At 48.7% G+C, this 19,744-nt stretch overlaps 4 protein-coding genes across 9 annotated transcripts; 2 read left to right on the top strand and 2 right to left on the bottom strand.

Moving 5' to 3' along the window:
- The first annotated feature begins 50 nt into the window (after nucleotides 1–50).
- On the top strand, nucleotides 51–4,924 carry TMOD4 (tropomodulin 4). Of its 3 annotated transcripts, none has more exons than XM_045519167.2 (10): nucleotides 51–417; nucleotides 1,463–1,627; nucleotides 1,826–1,982; nucleotides 2,294–2,410; nucleotides 2,922–3,011; nucleotides 3,188–3,318; nucleotides 3,414–3,521; nucleotides 3,907–4,050; nucleotides 4,307–4,451; nucleotides 4,808–4,924. In XM_045519167.2, exons 2-10 carry the CDS (start codon nucleotides 1,505–1,507, stop codon nucleotides 4,828–4,830), a joined length of 1,038 nt encoding a protein of 345 aa, XP_045375123.1. In that variant the 5' UTR covers nucleotides 51–417; nucleotides 1,463–1,504; the 3' UTR covers nucleotides 4,831–4,924. The 3 variants fall into 3 exon arrangements, with proteins under 3 accessions (XP_045375123.1, XP_010956745.1, XP_074205500.1); XM_010958443.3 differs by having other exon boundaries at nucleotides 51–445; XM_074349399.1 differs by having other exon boundaries at nucleotides 51–445; nucleotides 1,101–1,627.
- Nucleotides 4,925–5,429: 505 nt separating this feature from the next.
- On the bottom strand, nucleotides 5,430–7,795 carry SCNM1 (sodium channel modifier 1). 2 transcript variants are annotated; one of them, XM_010958444.3, is made up of 7 exons: nucleotides 7,625–7,795; nucleotides 7,286–7,356; nucleotides 6,948–7,036; nucleotides 6,753–6,847; nucleotides 6,381–6,469; nucleotides 5,776–5,970; nucleotides 5,430–5,624 (listed from the first exon to the last, which is right to left on the bottom strand). In XM_010958444.3, exons 1-7 carry the CDS (start codon nucleotides 7,673–7,675, stop codon nucleotides 5,525–5,527), a joined length of 690 nt encoding a protein of 229 aa, XP_010956746.1. In that variant the 5' UTR covers nucleotides 7,676–7,795; the 3' UTR covers nucleotides 5,430–5,524. The 2 variants fall into 2 exon arrangements, with proteins under 2 accessions (XP_010956746.1, XP_045375124.1); XM_045519168.2 differs by having other exon boundaries at nucleotides 7,286–7,394; nucleotides 7,625–7,773.
- Nucleotides 7,796–7,911: 116 nt separating this feature from the next.
- Nucleotides 7,912–15,017, top strand: LYSMD1 (LysM domain containing 1). The gene is made up of 3 exons (XM_010958447.3): nucleotides 7,912–8,761; nucleotides 13,039–13,400; nucleotides 13,790–15,017. Exons 1-3 carry the CDS (start codon nucleotides 8,582–8,584, stop codon nucleotides 13,926–13,928), a joined length of 681 nt encoding a protein of 226 aa, XP_010956749.1. The 5' UTR covers nucleotides 7,912–8,581; the 3' UTR covers nucleotides 13,929–15,017.
- TNFAIP8L2 (TNF alpha induced protein 8 like 2) lies at nucleotides 15,016–17,878 on the bottom strand. Of its 3 annotated transcripts, XM_010958445.3 has the most exons (3): nucleotides 17,756–17,878; nucleotides 16,541–16,654; nucleotides 15,016–16,092 (listed from the first exon to the last, which is right to left on the bottom strand). In XM_010958445.3, the coding sequence occupies exon 3, from the start codon at nucleotides 16,085–16,087 to the stop codon at nucleotides 15,533–15,535; it is 555 nt and encodes a 184-aa protein (XP_010956747.1). In that variant the 5' UTR covers nucleotides 16,088–16,092; nucleotides 16,541–16,654; nucleotides 17,756–17,878; the 3' UTR covers nucleotides 15,016–15,532. The 3 variants fall into 3 exon arrangements, with proteins under 3 accessions (XP_010956747.1, XP_010956748.1, XP_045375125.1); XM_010958446.3 differs by lacking the exon at nucleotides 16,541–16,654 and having other exon boundaries at nucleotides 17,756–17,867; XM_045519169.2 differs by lacking the exon at nucleotides 16,541–16,654 and having other exon boundaries at nucleotides 15,016–16,130; nucleotides 17,756–17,848.
- Nucleotides 17,879–19,744: the final 1,866 nt, after the last annotated feature.

The following is a 19,744-nucleotide window of genomic DNA, read 5'->3' as shown; positions in this document are numbered from 1 at the left end:
CCCTTTTCAAATTGTATTCATTCCTCCAACTAGTTTATAAACACCTTAAAATTAGACACCAAAACAAAATCCTTATACTCACCTTTATATCTCCTTAAAGGCACTGCCTTGAATATAGCAGGCACCAAATAGGAACTATGTGATTCTCACGGAAGTCCAGTTTCTCTGGCTCAGGCTCGTGTGAAGGGGAGCAGGTGCCATAACTGCTAGTGGCCACTAGAGGCTCTCAGGGGAGGGCAGGGTATGGGGGCTGTATACGTGATCCCCCACTACCCCCCACTACCCCCCACCTGGCCAGAGCTAAAATAATAAAATGCTGAGCTCACCGTTCCCCCACCCTCTCCCCTGGCACCCAGCTCCTGCTGCTGCTGAGATAGTGCTCCAGTAGAACAGAAAGACCGACTGATAGAAGGGGAGGTGAGAAGGGAAGTGGCCACCAGGACTGGTAGGTGGGGAGGGCGGGGGGCTTACGGATCAGAGCCTGCTGGGAGGTGGGAGATGGGAGGAGAAAAGCGGCTCCTAGCAGGAATGATCTGGAGGGTGTCTCTGTCTCTGTCACTCGGTGTGTTTCTGCCGCTGTCTGTCCTTTCCCTTAACTGTAGTTTAGATTGTCAATGTAAGTATCTCGCACATTTTCTGGATCTTTCATATTTAGCATGGTGTGTATCGGTGGCTTGTGTGTATTTTTCATATTGTAAAAGATGTACAAGTTTAATCCTTTCACTGTTTTTAGAGAAACTTTATCCCATTTGGAAGGCATTTCCAACCCATTGGGCTGTCACTTTCCCATCCAAAGCCTGGGACAAATTATGGGAACTCAGGACCTTCTCCTAAGATCCTTCCCCCAACCTGGAAGTCCTCCAGCTCCTCTAAGCCCTTGCTTTCCCTTAGGATTTAGAATTTTAGGAAACGTAGAAACTGAAATCTTAATCCTCCACAATAAAAGAGGAAATGTGGGTGGGGTAAAAGCACTGTCTTTCTCCCCTCCCACCCCAATCCTCCTTGCTTTCTTAAACCAGTTTAGGAAAAAAGACTGGATTATGGGGAAAAGGGGAGGAATTTCTCTGAAGCTCTCTGCCTTTCTCCCTTCCTTTCAATAGGAACCGGGCTTGGGGCCAGCTGTGTTGGCAGGGCTTCCGGCAGCTGTGCTAGGGCAAGAGGCACCGACAGGCGAGGTGACAGGGGAGGGGTGCTGCCAGGATCTCTCTGTCATACAGTGGGAAGGCAAGTTCAGCCTGGATGCCTGGGATCCCGGTCTAGAGTGGCTAGAAGCTATGGAAGCAGGAAGGAGGCTCTGGTTCTAACTAAACAACCTAACCTTCCCCTGTCTTCCCATGCCCAACTCGATCTCCACCCTCCAAGGCAACCAGTTTATTGTTCTGCCCCTGGCTTGTCTCATTGTGTTCCTACTGTGTCCATGTACATCTTTTGACTGTCCAACCACTTTCCCCATGTACCCCAGGCTCCGTGAGTGCCACACAGTGGGGAGGGGGTGGGGGCCACCATGTCATCGTATCTGAAGGAGCTGGAGAAATACAGAGACATAGATGAAGATGAGATCCTAAGGACCTTGAGCCCTGAGGAGCTAGAGCAGCTGGACTGCGAGCTACAGGAGATGGACCCCGAGGTAGGGGCTCTAGCCCAGGGAACCAGGGGCAGACCCCAGGCGTTTGGGAAGGGTGTGTGGCCCTGGGTGACTGAGACCTACAGGGCCTGGAGTCCCAAGAGGGCCAGGGAAAAGGTGTCTGGAGATGTGTTAGGGGGCCCTGGAGGTGCCCCAGGTCAGAGCGGAGGTCTGACTTGCTCCCCAAAACTCATCCCTAAGAACATGCTCCTGCCAGCTGGACTAAGACAACGTGACCAGACCAAGAAGAGCCCAACGGGGCCCCTAGACCGAGAGGCCCTTTTGCAGTACCTGGAACAGCAGGCACTAGAGGTCAAAGAGCGTGATGACTTGGTGCCCTTCACAGGCGAGAAGAAGGGTATGGAGACCCCAACATCCTTGCCTCCCAGAACCCAGATGGTTGTCTCTCACGTTTCCCCCGCAGCTTCCCTCTCACCTTCCAGCTGCTAGCTGCCCAGGGACGCGGCTACCTGCATCTGCATGCCAGCTTGCACTCTTCAGCTCTTGTAAGAGATCAGGGGACCCAGGCGTCCTAAGCTTGTAGATGACTCAGGCTTTACAGTGGCTCCTAGTGACCCAGCAGTCAACCTCCTGGAGAAGGGAAGGAAGCTAGAGGCCAGGATCTTAGGAGAAATAACCTTTACCTGAACCATCTTCATCTCCCATCAGGGAAACCCTATATTCAGCCCAAGAGGGAAATTCCAGCAGAGGAGCAGATCACTCTGGAGCCTGAGCTGGAGGAGGCACTGGCCCATGCCACAGATGCAGAAATGTGTGATATTGCAGGTGGGCAGCAGTGGGAAGGTGAGGAGTTGGGAAGGTCAGGGGCAGGGGGCTCCTAGCCATGGTGTAGGACTAGCAGGGGGAGGCCCTGGATCAGGACATGGATAGTGGAGAAAGGCTCAGGTAGTAGCTTTTAATTTTTCTTATTTGTTTTTATATTTATTCACTCATTTTTTTAATTTAGTAAGTTAACATCTCAGGGCAATTTTTCAGGGATTATAAAGTAAAACTATTCTGGCTGAAAACAGGAGAGCGTCTGATTGACTCCCTCACCCTGTAGCAGCTCCTTAGGGACCTTCCCTTGGCCCTGTCTCAGTGTTGTAAAAACCACTGCCTTACGCAGTTTAATGGAAGGGACCCCTGGGACCAAGGGCAAGTGGGAACCTCTTTGGAAAAGTGGAAGAGGTGATGCTTTAAAAATGCAGTGGATTCAGAATGAGCTGGGGGGTGGGGAGGGGGCTGAAACAAGTCCCTTTTTCTCATTCCCTGTCCCTCCTCTGCTTACTCTCTCCAGCAATTCTGGGCATGTACACACTGATGAGCAACAAACAATACTATGATGCTCTCTGCAGCGGAGAAATCTGCAACACTGAAGGCATTAGCAGTGAGTTTGGGGACATGGCCCTCAGGGCTCTTGGCAGGCAGTGCCAGGGTCTGAGCAAAGGTAGCAAAGGGGGAAACAGGTGAATCAGGGAGAGGAAGTGATGCATAAGTAAGGGATCCAATGGGGAGGAGACTGTGGGGGACACGTCGGGGTTTCCTTCCTGCCCTTGCCACCAGGTGTGGTGCAGCCTGACAAGTATAAGCCAGTGCCAGATGAGCCCCCAAATCCCACAAACATTGAGGAGATACTGAAGAGTGTTCGAAGCAATGACAAGGAGCTGCAGGAGGTGAACCTCAACAATATACAGGTATCTGACCCTCATCTTCTAAGCAATAACAGTGGGGTAACTCTGCTGACAGATGTGAGTCTCCTAGCCCACCATCTCCTATTCCCCTTTGATAGGACATCCCGATACCCATGCTGACTGAGCTGTGTGAGGCAATGAAGACAAATACCCATGTCCGGAGCTTCAGCCTGGTCGCCACAAGGAGTGGTGACCCCATTGCCAATGTAAGGCTAGTGGACATCCTTCGCCGTCTCCCTGCACCGTGACATGCACCGCTGGCAGGGCTGTTATAAAGGGTTGTGCTGGGGGTGCTACTCCCATCATGCTCTCTGAGGGGAGCCCTGCTGGAGATGCTTCCCCTCAGTCCTGCAGCTCACAGCTCTGAAATCCTACTAACGCGCCTCAATCCTCTGCCAGCGCCGACTCCACGGCATTTAATCTCCCTGCTCTCCCTACTGCCTACTCTCACTTCGGTCTCCCTCTAGCCCCACCTACAGTGCCTCAAGCACTCTTCTCAAAGAGCTGTGTTTCCTTCTTGCTCCCGTTCTTTCTCTCCTCAGTCAAATGTGAAACTCTCCCCTAATCCTAACCCAAGTCCCTACTACCCAGGCCGTGGCTGACATGTTGCGTGAGAATCGTAGCCTCCAGAGCCTGAACATTGAATCCAACTTCATCAGCAGCACAGGGCTCATGGCTGTGCTGAAGGCAGTTCGGGAGAATGCCACACTCACTGAGCTCCGTGTAGACAACCAGGTCAGCGCTCCCTTCCCCTGGACTCTGCAGTCAGCTAATACTCACTGAGCCTCTCCCTGAGGCAGCCCCTGGGGCAGGAGCTTATCTAATCTTGTTTGAACTCCCCATCTTTGTCCCTCTAAAGGAAGCCTAGGCAGCCCCTCTCATCACCCACTCTAGAGAAACAAGCCTCTTTGACCTCCCAAATGGTCAGTGGTCTGGGACTGTGAACAACCCAGACAGGGTGGGTGACAGCTTCCATCTCTCCCTCCCCCAGCGCCAGTGGCCTGGCGATGCAGTGGAGATGGAGATGGCCACCGTGCTCGAACAGTGTCCCTCCATTGTCCGCTTTGGCTATCACTTTACGCAGCAGGGGCCCCGAGCTCGGGCAGCCCAGGCGATGACCCGGAACAATGAACTACGTGAGTAACTGCGGACGTGGTATGTGGGGGAGAGGGCAAGTAAGTGCGGCTGGTGGATCCTCCTGAAAGTTGACTTAGTGACTAACATCCCGAGTGGCTGCCAAAGCGATATTCACACGAGAAGTTCAAATCCAGTAAGTGATCAGAAAGTAGACAGAAAAGCCCCTCTGCGCAAACATCCCTGTTTGGAGGCATGGCATTTTTATTTGCTGTGTCGTTTCTTACTTTGTTACTGTGTTTGGTGGCCTAAGACATTACCTCTGTGAGTCTGGCCAAGGAACTGGAAAGGAGAAGAGCACCTTTGCAGGAAGCAAGAGACGGAATAATGACTTGTGTTTCCTATTCCTCCTTTACAGGTCGCCAGCAAAAAAAGAGATAACACTGCCTTTCCCTTTACCACCTAGAGCTAGGAGCCCTGAATGCTTAAATCCTCACCTGTCCCCCTTTCCTGTAAATAAAGGTCCTTCTGTCCACTCTGCTTGCCTCCTTCCTTGGACTTCGGGGTGGAAATCTTGGCGCTAACCCCCAAGGGTTACTGCCAGTTCACCAGGGGATTATTTATACTCTGGGGATCAGCAGGCTGGGAGGTTCAAGTTACTAGGAGGAGGTGGGGGGAGCGCCCTCCCTTGGTGTTCCCCATAACCCTGCCAATGCTTTTAGTCTCTTCTACTTTCACAGGGTGGCTAGCCCTGGCCCTGTTTCCAGACATGTCCAGGCGCTCCCCTCCCCTCCACCAACCAAGTACCTACCCAGAATCCTCATGTTATTTGAAGGAGGAAAGGACTTTGAGTGGAGGTGGGGAAGAAGGCAGGCAACATGAAGGGCAAAGACCTCCCTCTGACAGACTTATTAATAGGGCACCAGGCTGCATGCAGCTGACGCTTGGCATGGCTTTGGTAGAAGGTGGGGGAGGGGGTAGAAGTATGGGAGCTGTGTACATTGCAGGGAAGGATTGGCTGGGTGAGGAATGAACAGATCTGAAATCTTGAAATGGGATGAGGAACCAGACTCAAGGGAAGTTAGGCTCCCAGCTCCCACTGTAGTTTATTTGTGAACTGTCAGGAGAGAGGGTGTCAGTCCAACGGGAGATCAGGGGGTTCTTCCTCATCAGAGTCAAACTCAACATTCTCATCTTTTACCCATCGACCTTGTCCATCTGGGATCCATCCAGAGCTGGAAACATCAGAGAAAACAGAATTGATCAGGAAAGGAAATTTATTAAGAAGTTAAGTGGGGATAAGAAAAAACAATTGAGAAGGTTTTGGAAAAAAGGAGGGTCAGAGAGAAAAGGGAAAATTTGAGGAAAGTGAGTCTGCATACTCACCTTCGAAGGGTTAGGTAATGATCCAGGGCCCGTCTTCTTGTGGGGCTCATGGGTGCAGCGGATGAGACAGTTGCTGACTCCTTGGCCTGTGGGCCAGCCCCAGGCTCAGGGTCCCTATCTATCTTCCCACTTTGGGGTTCAACCTCTGGGGGTGGCAAAGGGGAATGAGAGACAGAGGGACGAGGGGTTTCTGGTCTGGATAGAGAAGAATCAAAGTCTGTAAAAGCAGTAAAGGAAAGGACCAAATCTCCTGTGACTCCCAACCCCTTAAAGCAGTGCTTCCTAATCTGTCTTCCTCAAGCTATCAGTAAGTGTTCTGCATAAAAAGTCTTTTGGAATCAAATGAACTTAGGAAAGGCTAAGTTAACCTTTTTCAGGTTTTTTTTTTTATCTTAAGACTTTGTAGAGCCCTTAAAATACACTAATATTTACTATTCTTCAAATAGGATTACAAAGCACCATTTCCCAAACTTTTCTTTAAAAGATGAAATTCCTTTTCCTGAAATACCAGTTGACTAGTCCTCAGAATACAATTTAGAAAACAATCATTTTACAGCCATCTATCTCCTGTCCCTCCCTACCTCTGGTTTTCCCAACCCACAGACCTGTACTTCCGGCGGCAGCAACTGTTATAGTGAGGAGCTCTGTGCAGAGCGCTCTGGGTGATAAGTCGAGTCTGGGTTAACAGAGGAGCCTGGCATGGAGATGGGAGACAAGAGTCAGAACCTTCAGAGCTAGAAAGAAGCCAAAGCGGGGAAGGGTATAGCTCAAGTGCGTGGGTGCATGCTTGGCATGCACGAGGTCCTGGGTTCAACCTCCAGTACCTCCACTAAAAACAAATAAATGAAATAAATTACCTCCCTCGCAAACAAAATAAAAAATTAATAAATTTTTAAGAAGAAAGAAGCTAAAGCCCTTCACGCCTACGGTGTGCTGACACAGCCCTGACTGGAACACATCCTCCCCTCTTTGATCACCTCCACTTCGGCCTCTTCCCTCAGTTCATTCTGCTGTCTTGGATTCGGGTCCATACCCTTTCCTGGCTGCTGCTTGCCATAGAAAAGCTGCAGGCCTGAGGAAAAAGGGGAAGAGAATTAAAAGCAGAGCACCAAAAGTGGTCTGAAGAAATTTTAAGGATTTATTCTCTATCCCCTGCCTTCCCCCAAACTTACTGGACAGATGTTTCTTGCCTCCACGGTGGGCAGTCAGCATGGCCAGGGTGTCCAGTACAGGTCGGTGGGGACAGATGGCACAAGCAAAGCTGGAGAGAAGGGAAGAAGATAACTGGTCCCTGGGGAGTGGAGTCTCTGCCTCCTTGTGGGTCCCCACCCTGTCCTAGCAGTCCTTTCCAAAGCCCAACTCCCAAGTCTCCCAATCTCCACCACCCACATCCCTGTCGCTCACTCCCCGCCAAAAAATCCTAGGTACTCCCGCTCTCCTCCTTAATAGCAAAAGCTTATTAAGCCTCTAACCGCAGAACCCTCAAGCTTGATTCACTCCTCGCCCTCACCGTCCATCCCGAAGCATCAGCGCCTCATCCTCTGGGATATAACTGGCCAGCAGATCCCCGACTCTTCTTTTCTGCAGGGGATAGGGGAAGAAGTCCGGAACGGGATCAGCTGGATAGGAGACAGGGATGGAAGGGAAATGACAGGGACGAGGGCTCAAAGGGAATAAAAACATGGGAAGAGCAGAGATTTGGGGCGAAGAGGGGGTCACCACCCAGCTCTAGTCGCCTGGCTCCCTCCGGGCGCCCAGCTCCCAGCTGTTGCCACAGCAACAATACAGCGCCTTCACAGCCTTCAGAAGACAGCTGAAGCTGCTCCAGACGCTCTCCTCTCGCGCTTACTTTGAGCACATTAAGTTGACTCCAATCGTCCCCTTCCCTCTTGAAAGACATCACGTCTGTGAGCCCCAGAAATGACAAATTCTGCCGCGTCGCCTTCACCACTCCTTTCAGGCAGGCCACCGTAGCTAGAGCGGGACCTCTCCTTTCCTTCCGGTCTCTTTCCGGTTGGCCTCCTTACTTCCGGGGATGCGCTTCCACGCATGCACCGCGCGATTCCGAAAGCCCGCCTCCAGCCTGTTGAGGGGACTGCATTTCCTATGGTGCCCTGCGACCCCGCCCGCGCGGCGCATTTTGGGAAATGAAGTCTTTTGTCAAAGAGCTTGCCGCCCGGCTGGATCCAGGCCTTGCATCTTGGCAGATCTGAGGCGTTTAGAGGGACAAGACCCTAGATGTGGAGCCCGAGTTTGAGCGTGTGACTGATTTGATGTGGAGCGGACCTTTGAGGATCGCTGAGGGGAAACTGTGCTACAGCCTCTCGCAATCATCACGCGCTTCGTCTGCGGCCACAGCCCACCTGGGATGGGCCTGATTTGTTCCTGACCCTAGCGGACCAACCCCGGGACGGGGCGGAGTTGGAGTGTCGGGGGACGGGGAGGTCAGGCTACCCGACCTGGGGGCAAACCGAGCGGAGTGTTGAGGACGGTGTCTAGAGTTCAAAGGTCAGAGGTCAATGCCGCTAGTTGCTGTCGGGGGTCGAAAGTCGGAGGGGTGCTAAGGAGGGACTCAGGTAGAGACTGAATAGTCAGGGTACAGACTTGTGGGAAAGGGACTTGGAGGGAGAAGAAGCAAGGGCTGAGAGGTCGGCTAGTGCCAGGAGAGGCGGGGAGACTTAGGAGAGAAGACAGAAGGGGAAAGGAATCCTCTAGCTATCCGTTTCTAGACCCCGGATCCGTCATTATCGATCACTTAGCCGGGCCTCCTGCAGTTGCAACCCTCAGTTGTCCGCAGGGTGAGGAGATGGCTTCTCCCTCTAGACAGGCCCCCGTCGGAGGGTCAGGACTGCTTCGGGGGAGCCGGGCTCGTTCTTATGGAAGCCTGGTGCAGTCTGCCTGCTCCCCAGTGAGGGAAAGACGACTGGAGCATCAGCTGGCGCCTGGAGACACCCTGGCTGGACTAGCACTCAAATACGGGGTGACGGTGAGTCTCGCAGGATTGGAACTTAGAAGAGATTTATTCCTCAGGGGAATGTAGCGGCCCTCTGGGCAACTTCCCCTGAAATTTTCCTAGTTGTATCTAAATTAACTAATTGTGATACATTGTGATAGAAGTCCGGCCCACCTTTATCTTTTTGTTTGTTTTCCCATCTCAGTGTTGCACTGTCTGGTTGGGACAGATTTTGTGTCACTATCCCAGCGGAGGGGAGCAGCTCCTCTTTATTACGCCAGTCACTGTACCAAAGACTTTACATCCATTAGCCCATTTGATCCTCACATCCCTATCAAGCATACAATCATTGTCCCCTTTTTAGAGATGAAGAAACTGAGACTTAGACTGGTTAACCAGTTTGACCAAGGTCAAATAACTAATAAGTGTTGGAGTGAAACAATTCAAACAGGTCTGTCTGATTCCAAAGCCCATACTATTAACCACATAGAAATTTTAATTGAGAGTGATTAAACATTTACAGGAAATAATGGAGAGCTGGTTTGGATCCCTGAGTTCCTTAAGTGCCTGTCTCTTCTTGTTCTTTTTCCCTCCTCAGTGTTCTGTCTTCTTTTCAGGAAAGTGGCCTCCTTGGTGCAAAACAGGTACTCTCTATGCCAAGCATCTCAGGTCATGCATAGGGTATATTTGGTAGGAGTAAAAATATATTGCTTTAGAGTTAATGAGGATTTCTTTTCCACATCCTGTTGAATTTAGCCAACATTTTTATGCTTGGTATGTTTAAAGCACTGTGATAACCATCTTAGGAGATAGAAACGTCTATGTATAGTTGCTGCCCTCTTGTAATGTACAGTCTAGTGAGAAGTACACAGGGACACAAATAATGATCGTAGGTGATAGAAGGTGGTGAGTTTGTAGAGGTGTTAACAAAGAGTGAGAAATCAGGAAAGAAGATTAATTTTTATTTGGAAGGGGACATTAGTGCAGATTTTAAGGGAGCCATCATGATGGGCCTTGAAAAACTTACAAGTTCCTTCCTCTATGCTCTTCTCTATAAACCTATGTGATCCAGTGGTTTACACCTTCTACATCTTTGTCTTTCCAATAGCCTATACTCTCTTTAAGGGACGGAACTATTTCCTTTCAATTTTATATCTCTAGAACCTGGCATAGTGCCCAGCACAAAGAGGCTCAATAGATGTTTTTTGAATGAATGAAAGTATGGCTAAGATTTCTACCCATGGAGACTGGGAGTATAGGAAAGTAAGCATTTGAAGCAGAGGGATTGCCTATCCAAAGGAAGTGGATATGAAAGTATTGAGCAGCCCTTTCATCCCAGCAGAGGCTCAGAGGCTGTGCAATGAAGGGACCTGTGCTGCTAGTGAATCAATAATTTTTTCTGAGGTTTCTTGCAGCCCTGTACCTTTCTGAGAACAGAAAAGCTCTATGGCCTAGTGAAGAAGTGTTCTGGGCTCTGGCCTCATCCTGCTGCTTACTAGTTGAGTGACTGAATAGTCAATCACTTCCCCTGCCTGGGTCCTCAGTTTCCTCACCATTTGTAAAATGAGGAAGATGTATCAAATAAAAAACTTAGGTAAATAAATTACCTAAGTTATTACCTACCGATCATTTAAGGAACCCTTAGTATGTGCCAAGCTCTGTATATTATCTCATATTATCTCCTTAAACCTTTATGAGGTAAGTGTAACTATTTCCATTTAAAGATAAGGAATAATGAATTACTGTGTTGTACACCTGAAACTAATATAATATTGTAAGTCAATTTTACTTCGATGAAAACATTTTTTAAAGATAAGGAGGCTGAAGCTTAGGGAGATAACTTGCTATGACTATGTACAACTAGTCTAATTAGTAGAGCTAGAATTCAGACCAGGTTCTCTCATTCTCAAATCCTCACTTTGAATTGCTCTATTAAACTGACTAGATTCTAATGGGCTTTCTATCTCTTGGTTTGATGGAAGTGGAACATTCTCTCCTTATATATACTTCTAGGAAATCATAAAAGCAATGGAAAGTTCACAGATTAATTCATATCATCTTGGAACTAGGAGGGACCTAGGATATTATCTAGGAAAAATAAAATTAATAGCATCAAAGCACTTGGCAAAGTAAAAGTACAAAACTACAAACCACTTTTAACTTTTTTTATTTTTCACATTTATCTGGTTTTATTTTTAAACTCTTTATAGCATAAAACTTTATTAGTCAAGTTTATTATAGTAGTCTTACCCCAGGGTGGAAACAGCTTTGATATTTGACAGATATAAGAATTATGATTTCTCAAACTGGTGCCAATATGGAATGGATTTTTAGTAAAACTGGCTGCCTGGCCTCTGATAATAAAATACTGATACAGTATATCTGTGGATTCTGGATTTTATTACCTAGTTTATTTACTCATAAAGCATTCATGAGCTTCTGCTGTGTGCCAAGCTTGTGCAATGCTGAGGAGTGTCTTAGGGATACAGAGACAGCAAGTCACCAACCCTGCCCTTAAAGGACTCACAGTTTGGGCAAGACAAATAGGCAAAAAGGTGACTAACAATATAATAGGGTACGTATTATTACAACAATACTGACAGTATGCATTGGGAACCTTGAAGAAGATAACACAAAGGCAGTGATAGTTGAGGAGAAGCTTTCCAGGCAGAGAAGGGAATAATGGAGATGCAGTCCAGGCAGATAAAGACACAAAAGTGTGAAAGATCATGAAATGTTGGAAGAAAAGTGAAAAGTTTGGGATGGCAAAAATATATAAGTGGCAGAAGAAGGAAGATGTGAGTGGACATCCTAGGGGGGCTAGATTGAGAACACCCTTCAATGCTAATTTTATCTCGGAGTCAGTGGGGAGCTGTAGGAAGTTTATAAGCAGAGTAGGGGGTTTATCAGATTAATTTTTTTAGAAAGACAGATGTCAGCAAGGTGGAGGATAAGTAGAAATGGAGAGAAGGGCAGTTGAAGAATTGTTACAATACCCAGATGAGAAACATTAAGAGTCTGTTGTTCTAAATCGATGGCAGTAAATGTGAAGATGAGATTAGATGTGAGAGAGGGTTTTGCAGCATTTTTGTTTACCTGCTGGGTATGGGTGGTGAAGGTAAAGTGTGAGTTGAGGATGACACTGATATTTCTACCTTGGAAGGCAGGTAGATACAGATGGTGATGCCAGTCATTATGTTCAGTGATGAATAAATAGGTACTAAATAAATATTCGACCAGTGAAATTATTATAGTAAGAAAGGCATTTCCTGGAAGGAGTAAAAAGGCCCAGAATTCTAGGTCTAGCTCTGGCAATAACTTGCTAGGCAAGTAACTTAACTTCTCTGAGCCTCAGTTCCATCATCTTTAACGGATGTTCTCAAAGTGAGGTCCAGGGACCCTTTGATCCACAAGGTCAAAACTATTTTCACAGCAATAATGTCTCTTCATTCTCACTCTCTCGAGTGCATTGTGCTTTCCAGAGGCTACATGACATGTGAAATTGCAGCAGATTGAATGTAGAGGCAGATATGAGAATCCTGTTGTCTTCTATTAAGTCAGACATTAAAGTGATGTGCAAAAATGTAAAACAATGCCTCTCTTCTTGCTACATTTTTGTTGTTTTTGTTTTGGAAAATAGAATTATTTTTCATTAAAATATTTTTATTGGTGGGGAGGGGATAGCTCAGTGGGAGAGTGCCTGCTAAGCATACGTGAGGTCCTAGGTTCAATCCCCAGTACCTCCATTAAATAAACAAATAAGTAAAAACCTAATCCCCTCCCCCCCATTTAAAAAAAAGAATAAAAGCTGATATTCAAATTCATTTACTGAAAAACTTTTTTAAAAAATATTTTTGTTAACATGTAATGGTTTGTTTTTTTTAAAATAAGCGTTTTTAATTTTTTTATTTATAATACCCTTAAGTATTGATAGCTGTGATCAACATGAAGCTTTTTTCCTCAATAATTTTTAAAAATGTAAGAGTAGAGCTCAGTGGTAGAGCTCCTGCTTAGCATGCACAGGGTCCTTGGTTCAATCCCCAGTCCCTCCAGTAAATAAACAAATAAGTAAAAACCTAATCCCCTCCCCCCAAAAAGAAAAAAAATAAATAAAAATAAAGGGGCCCTAAGACCAAAACATATGAAAACTTCTGACCAATAAAATAGGGATACTATCAACCCGTTGTAGTTTTGGTTGTTATAAGATTGGAAGAGACTTTGTATGATCACTTTAATAGGCATGAGATGCTGTACAAATAATGAGCTGAATCAGTATTACTGTCATTAATTGTGGTAACTTTTTTTTAAAGATGGAACAGATTAAGCGTGCAAACCGCCTTTATACTAATGACTCCATCTTCCTGAAGAAAACCCTCTACATCCCCATCCTGACAGAGCCCAGAGACCTGTTCAATGGTTTGGATTCTGAGGAAGAGAAGGATGGAGAAGAGGTACAGCCAAGTAAGGATGAAGTTTGGCCACACTCAGCTGAGAGGAAGAAACAAGAGACAGGTTTGGGACATGCCAATGGTGAAGTCCTTCCCATGCCTGGCCAGGAGCCCCCGACTCCCATCCATGACCTCTCTGCCTCTGATTTCCTTAAGAAGCTTGATTCACAGATCAGCCTGTCAAAGAAGGCTGCTACCCAGAAGCTGAAAAAAGGGAAAAGTGGGTGAGTCTTGAATGATTCCTTTTAAATCCCTCCATAGACTTCTCTGTACTTCCAACCTTAGCTGACCAGACACGAAGTAGGTAAACACAGTGTCACTGGAAGCCTGGTGAAGCCTTTTCCTCCAGGTCACCCCAAGGCAATGAGCAGAGCCTATGGCTACTGCAGTGGGCAGAGGCACTGGGAAATGGCTCTGTGTTCTCACTGCACTGATGATCCACGAAAGGAGCATTAGGGTTGGTATTTATTGAGAGGGTATCGAGGCTCCATCTTAAAGCAACCAGCACATGTTTATTAGGAGAGGAGGACAGCTTCCTGTGTACCTGTTCACTCGGCCAGTCTCAGGCTCTTCCCCTGATCTGTCACTCTTTCCCCGCTTTTCTCACCTGCAGGGTACCTGGGGAGGATTCAGGTCTTCACCTGAGCTCTCCTCGGATGCAGCAACGAGCAGTCCTGGGTCCTGTGCCGCTGACCCGGACCTCTCGGACCCAGACACTTCGGGACCAGGAGGATGAAATCTTCAAACTCTGATGTCCCCAGAAATGATTGAGAGAAGCAAGATGTTGAAGGAGCAACTTGAGGGGGAGAGGAGCCTGAGGTGAGGCTCAAGAACATGGCTTCCCAGCCCAGCTCCCTTACTCCTGCCATCTTCCCAGCCTCCTTGTCCATCCAGAGTTACTTGGCCTGGAGCAGTTCTACTGGCAAGGGTAGGGGATGGGAATTAGACCCCTTCTCAGTTCTTGGGCTGAATCTAGCATTGGCCTTTAGATTCAAAAGGCTCTTTTAACATCCCTGCTGCCTTTCCCACCCGTTTCACCATCCCTTGGCCTTAGAGCAGGGAGGCAGGGACTCACCTGGCCCCCAACTTCCTCCCCATCTCCAACTGTGTTACCTAATTTATTTGGTGCTATTTTGAAGTAATATTTATTTGCTGTATCTTATTCTTTCCCACTCTTAGTTGAAAAATGGGATTTCTAGATCCTTGGGGTGAGGGGAACCCCAGAACAGTGAGTGAGCCAGTGACTGCTGGCTCCCGACCTTTCCCACCTTCCCCAACCGTGTTATTGAGAATGGGTGTCGGTGATCTAGCCCCAGTGCAGGGAATGGCAGATGGTGCAGGGCCTCTCCCCAGTCTCAAGACTTTGGGCTCAGTTGTAGTTAACCAGGTCACTATAACTTTTCCACAACTTTGCTTTGAGAGAAAAATGGCAATAAAGGGTCTGGAACACTCCATGTCCCCAGTTCACCCATCTAATCTGCTCCTCTGTTCAGCCTGTGTGAGGCTAAGGGACGGAGGAAGAATTGCCTTGGAGTTTAAAGAGCAGGACAGTTGTGGGAGTCTCTTTGTGATCCCCTGTCCCCACCAGAGCCTCGTGATCTATGCCTTGCTCCTCACTGCATATTTATTTGCAATTTGTAGCACTGATCTGCAGTACAGGATTTTTTGAGTTTCTTAAACAGAACAAGTAGGCAAGAGCACTCCAGTGATACTGGAAATATGCCTCAGTCTCCTGTATGGAAATGGTGAGAGGTGAGAAAGGCGGTGTTTATATACCTCTTTCCTCTGTGACGATCGTAAAATCTAAGAAGCTGGAGAGATTAAACATTGAGCTCTGTGCATGTTTTCATAGTTTTATTTCCTCTGTGAGCCTCTCCCCTGCCCTAGCCCCGTCTTCCCTGCACTCTGGAGCAGAGCCGCTGCCGCCGTCCAGGCTCTGCCTGCAGCTGAAGCTCTAGCGTGTCTCTGAGGGCCTCCTCCCCACTTCTGTCTTTAGTGTCCCCAGAGGAGTTAGGGTGGCTACGCCCCCCCTCCCCTGGTTCCAAGGACAGGGGGCTTGCCTGTTTGGAACATCCCTTATGGGGAAAACAGAGATCCAGGTTTCACTTCATCTTTTTCAGGCAGCTTTGTTTCCTGTCTAGGGGCTGGACTGGGAGAGAGGCCTCAACCCTCAGCATGGCTTCTTCTCCACCCGCACTTTGGGGGCGGGGTGGACTCAGTCAAAAACACTCTTGGGAAGGACTGAAGCCTGGGGCTGAAAAGCATTAGTGCAGAGGAGCAGGGTTAGAAAGCCCATTGTCTGTGGTTCTCTCAGTCAGCCATTTTGCCAAGAAGGACCGTGCTGGGCCGCGGGCCCTCAGAGCTTCCCCTCGTCCAGCAGCTTCCTGAGCCCGTCGCAGAGCCGGCCGAGGTGCTGCGTGAAGTCAGGCCCGTAGAGGGCCGTGAGCAGCCCGGGGTCAGAGAAGTGGTCGAACACGTGGCGGATGCGGCCGTGAGACTTGGGCGTGAGGTGGGGCGCCACCAGGTCCAGCAGCATGTCCCGGCACTCGGCCAGCAGGCCAGCCAGCACGGCGGCCTCGAAGGTGAAGTCCACCTCGCCGAAGCTGAGCGCTGTCATGGCGCCCTGGCGCAGCTTCTGGCGGAAGCGGGTGGCCAGGGCCAGCTCCCCGGGGCCGAAGCAGCCGCTGCGGTGCAGCACGGCCACCTTGACGGCCACCTTGATCAGGTCCTTGATCACCCGCTGCGCCTGGGGCCGGCTGTGTGTGTACTCTTTGGACACACGGTAGAGCTCATCGAGCACCTGGCTGCTCGTCTCATCGATGAAGAGATGAGCCACAGACCGACCCGCCATCTTACTCAGTAGCTTCTTCTCGGCCTGCAGGACCAGACTCTTGGAACTGAAGGACTCCATGGCTCCTGGGAGGGGGTGGGGAGGTGAGGTATGGGGTCAGTCACTAGAAGAAAGGCCACAGGCTTCCTTAGAAAGAGAGAAATGGCTTTTCCCCTTTCTGTCTCTGGTTTCTGTCTCATCATCATCTTTGTCATCTTTTTCCCCCTGGGTCCCCTCAGCCCTCTGTGCCTTGTTCCCATTTTCCCCTTTAGTACTGTGGGAAATCTTGATCTCTAAAACAGCCTCGAGGAGCAGTCCTAGCTTTGGCTGGAGGACTGAAGGCGCACAGGAGGCTAGCCCACCACCAGTTAAGACCTAAGGGGAAGTAAGCTGTTGCTACTACTGCGGAGCAGACAAAGCTACCTGGCAGGTAGCTCTCACAGCTGCCATTTTTGGACGCTGACTGGGTACCATACATCTATGGGCTCTAGGTTTTACTGTCCTTGTTTTACAGCTGAGCAAACTGAGGCTTACATTAGATAATGTATCCAAGCTCGAGCACAACTGGTTTCCTAACTCCAGAAGCCGGTGTCAGCTGGTGTGCTGTACTGCCTTACACAGGTGAGAGATACAGCGGTCCCGGGAGTCCTGATAAAGATAATAACTAACATTTATTGAGAACCTACTATATGCCAGGCGCTCTATGTGAAATATCTTGGTCTTCCTAACTCTTTGTAAGGTAGGTATCCCCAATTTGCAGTGAGAAAAATGAAGCTAAGAGAAATTAAGCAACTTGACTAAAGTCACTAGCAAATGATAAAAGTGGGCTTTGAACCAAAGAATCAAAAGAAACCTCCTTCCCTGGAATGTTCCCGGTGAGGCTGAAGCGCAGTGAGGAACCCTGAGAGACAGGCCCTCAGGGCAGTCCTAGAGGACTCAGGGCCTCTGCTGCGACTGAGCTGAGGACCCCCGGCGGCCCGTCAGCTGCATGTGTCCAGGGCGTGCTCCCCATGGTCCTCGCCTGTGCCGGTTCTGCTTGTTTTGCTTCTTACTTCCCCCTCCCCTGCTCTGCAGGATGTGGCTGTGACCGCAGTGAGGAGCAGCCTCGCCCTCTCCCCCAACCAAAATGGGAGTCTGAAGAGGCAGGGGAGGTGGGTGGCCGGGGGGGTTCTACCCCGGCCGAATCAGTCCTCTGGGAACCTGGAACCTCGCTCTGCTCCGGGCTTTGGTGGGGGCTTTCAGAACCACGCTCCATGGCCGGAAGAGGAGATTGCTCCATGTGAGCCTGCCTTCCTCCTTGGCCTTCCTGTTACCCAGCTCTCACTGTCCCCGATGCCATCTCACATTTGCTCCACTGTCTTCTCCTTCTCTCCCTGTTTCAGTCTCCCTTTTTCTCTTGCCTGGCCTGCCCTGTGATCCTCTGGCCATGCTCTCCCTCTGTGCCATGCTCTCCCTCTGGCCCTTGTGTCTATCTCCACGTCTCCGAAGGTTTTGCATCTCTCAGTAGCCTGTCACATACCCATATCCATTGTCATCCCTCAGCCCTGCCCCCACCCACCCTGAACCACGTCTTTCTTTCTGAGGCTGCCTTGCCCCAGGAAAAAAACTGAGCTGGACCTCCCCACTGGGGACTCAAGAATTCTATCAAATGAGAGTCTCACAATATGGAAAACTCAGGCTGACAGAGCTGGGACTCTTCTGCCACCATCACCCTTATAGCCTACCCTTCTATCATTGCCGGTCCCTCACCTGCTGTCCCCTGGGTGCCAGTCTTGCCTTGGATGTTCCGGGAGAGCTGACAGAATGGAGAAGCTCCTAAGTGAGAGGCCCTTTGGCCTAGCTCCACCTCCAAGCCCCGCCTCCCTGCTCTGTGCTCAACCTCCGGTTCATCACACTGTCACCCAGGTCTATGTCCCGAGAGTCTCCTAGAAATAAGACAGAGGTCCAAAGGAATACCACTCTGTAGGAAATAGGCTTGATCCTTTGAGGTGAGAAGGAGGGTTGCACATCCCTTGCTCCCAAATCATTTGTCTGCTTCTTTCTTTCCTTGTTGTCCAATTCCTTGAGACTTTGTTTCTCCTTGTATTTCTGTGGTAATGGGGAAAATGTTAAGTACAAATTGCCGGGGTGGGGATCAGTGGGGCAAGTTCTGAAGTTTGAACTGAACTTAGACTGGGGATACCAGAGGCAGGTTAGAGATGAGCAGGTCTGAGTGTGTCCTTGGAGTCTCCAGGGAAGGGTGATGCATGGGGCATTACTGCAAGAATGTGTTTCCAGTGCCTGCCCAGCTGAGGGTGTCTACACCCTTAATACTGGGGAGAAGAAGGTGCTGGGGTCAGGGCGGCCGAACCAGATATGACCAGCAGGTGTCAGCACATCACTGAACCATTAAACAAGCTTACTGTGCTTTGTAGCTGCTAACAGGATACAAAAATGAAGGTAAGTCACAGTTCTTGCATGAGGCAAAATTATTTACCATCAACAATCTTGTAAGCCTGGTCAGGGAGAGAAATGGAAGCACACATAACTGTAATACACGCCAAATGATGGCTTTAGCTTTAATAGAAGTTTAAGGAATTATGAGAGTAAAAAGCAATTTAGATTCTTTCTGATAGGAGGGCTGAAGAAGTAGACTTAGAAGGATGGATTTAACTACTTAATAGGCAGAATGTGGAAGAAATGCTTCTCAGATAATGGGGATAAGCATGAGCCACCCAGCAAATAAAGATAATACAGGGCACATTCAGGAAGTGGTGATTTATTCTGTATGTCTGGAGCATAGGTTGTTTGAAAAAGAAGTGAAGGGGGAAAAAGACCAGATCATGGAAGGCTTTAAAGGAGTTGTTCAAGGCCTCAGGCTTTTGCTGTAGAGAGAAGGGAGACATCAAAGATTTTTGATCAGGGGAGTGAAATCATTAGCACAGTGGGAATGGGTTAGAGGCTCCAGTAAATTTTGAGCTGAGCGAAGGGCGTGCTTAGAAGGAAGTGATCAGTGGTATAGCTTGCTTAAGCACAGGATGAGAACCAATGAGAGACTTTGGGATCTGGTGATTTTATGAGAAGTTCTAGCAGGCAGGGGAGAATTGGAAAGTTATCTGGCTGTGAGAAGTTGAAGAGTAAGTTGAAGTTAAGAAGTTGAGGCAGCCAGCATACCACTGACCCCGCTGGCTCTCCAGTGGCTCTCCTTGGAGACAGTGGTTGGGTCTTTGTTCGTTTCTTTCTCCTACCTCTCTCAGCCCAGGGTCCAGATCTGAGGGTCCTTGATACAGGTTGGATTGGGAAATGTGAACAACTCCTTTAAGGAGTGTGGTGGTAGAGGGATGAAGAGAAATGGAAAGATAGGTTAAGGGGATGGGGAGCTGGACTGAGAGAGGAACTATTTTTAGTTTGGAGTTTGAGGACATTTGTAGGCTGAGACAAAGGAGCCGGTGGAGAGGGAGGCTTAGAAAATGTAAAGGAGAGGAGGTAATGTTTATGGAGCAAGGTGTGGGGGCAGATGGAAAAGAATGAACTGTGAGTTCAGGGGAGGGAAGTGAGAGGAGAGAGCAGGCCATGCCGTTTGTTGGGTGCACTCTGCTAGATCGTATATAAATATCTCATTTCATTCCCTGATACCTTTATGAATTACATGCACTGCATCCTTTTTGCTGATGAAAAACACTAAGGCTTAAAGAGATTAGATAACCTGACCCCAAATTAGAGAGCTAAGTAATGACAGGCTGAGAACCTTGTGATTCC

Source organism: Camelus bactrianus, chromosome 21 (assembly GCF_048773025.1).
Source record: "Camelus bactrianus isolate YW-2024 breed Bactrian camel chromosome 21, ASM4877302v1, whole genome shotgun sequence".
In the NCBI taxonomy this organism is placed as follows: Eukaryota; Metazoa; Chordata; class Mammalia; order Artiodactyla; family Camelidae; genus Camelus; species Camelus bactrianus.
Note: the sequence above shows the minus strand (reverse complement) of the source record. Positions and strands in the feature narration are given on the sequence as shown.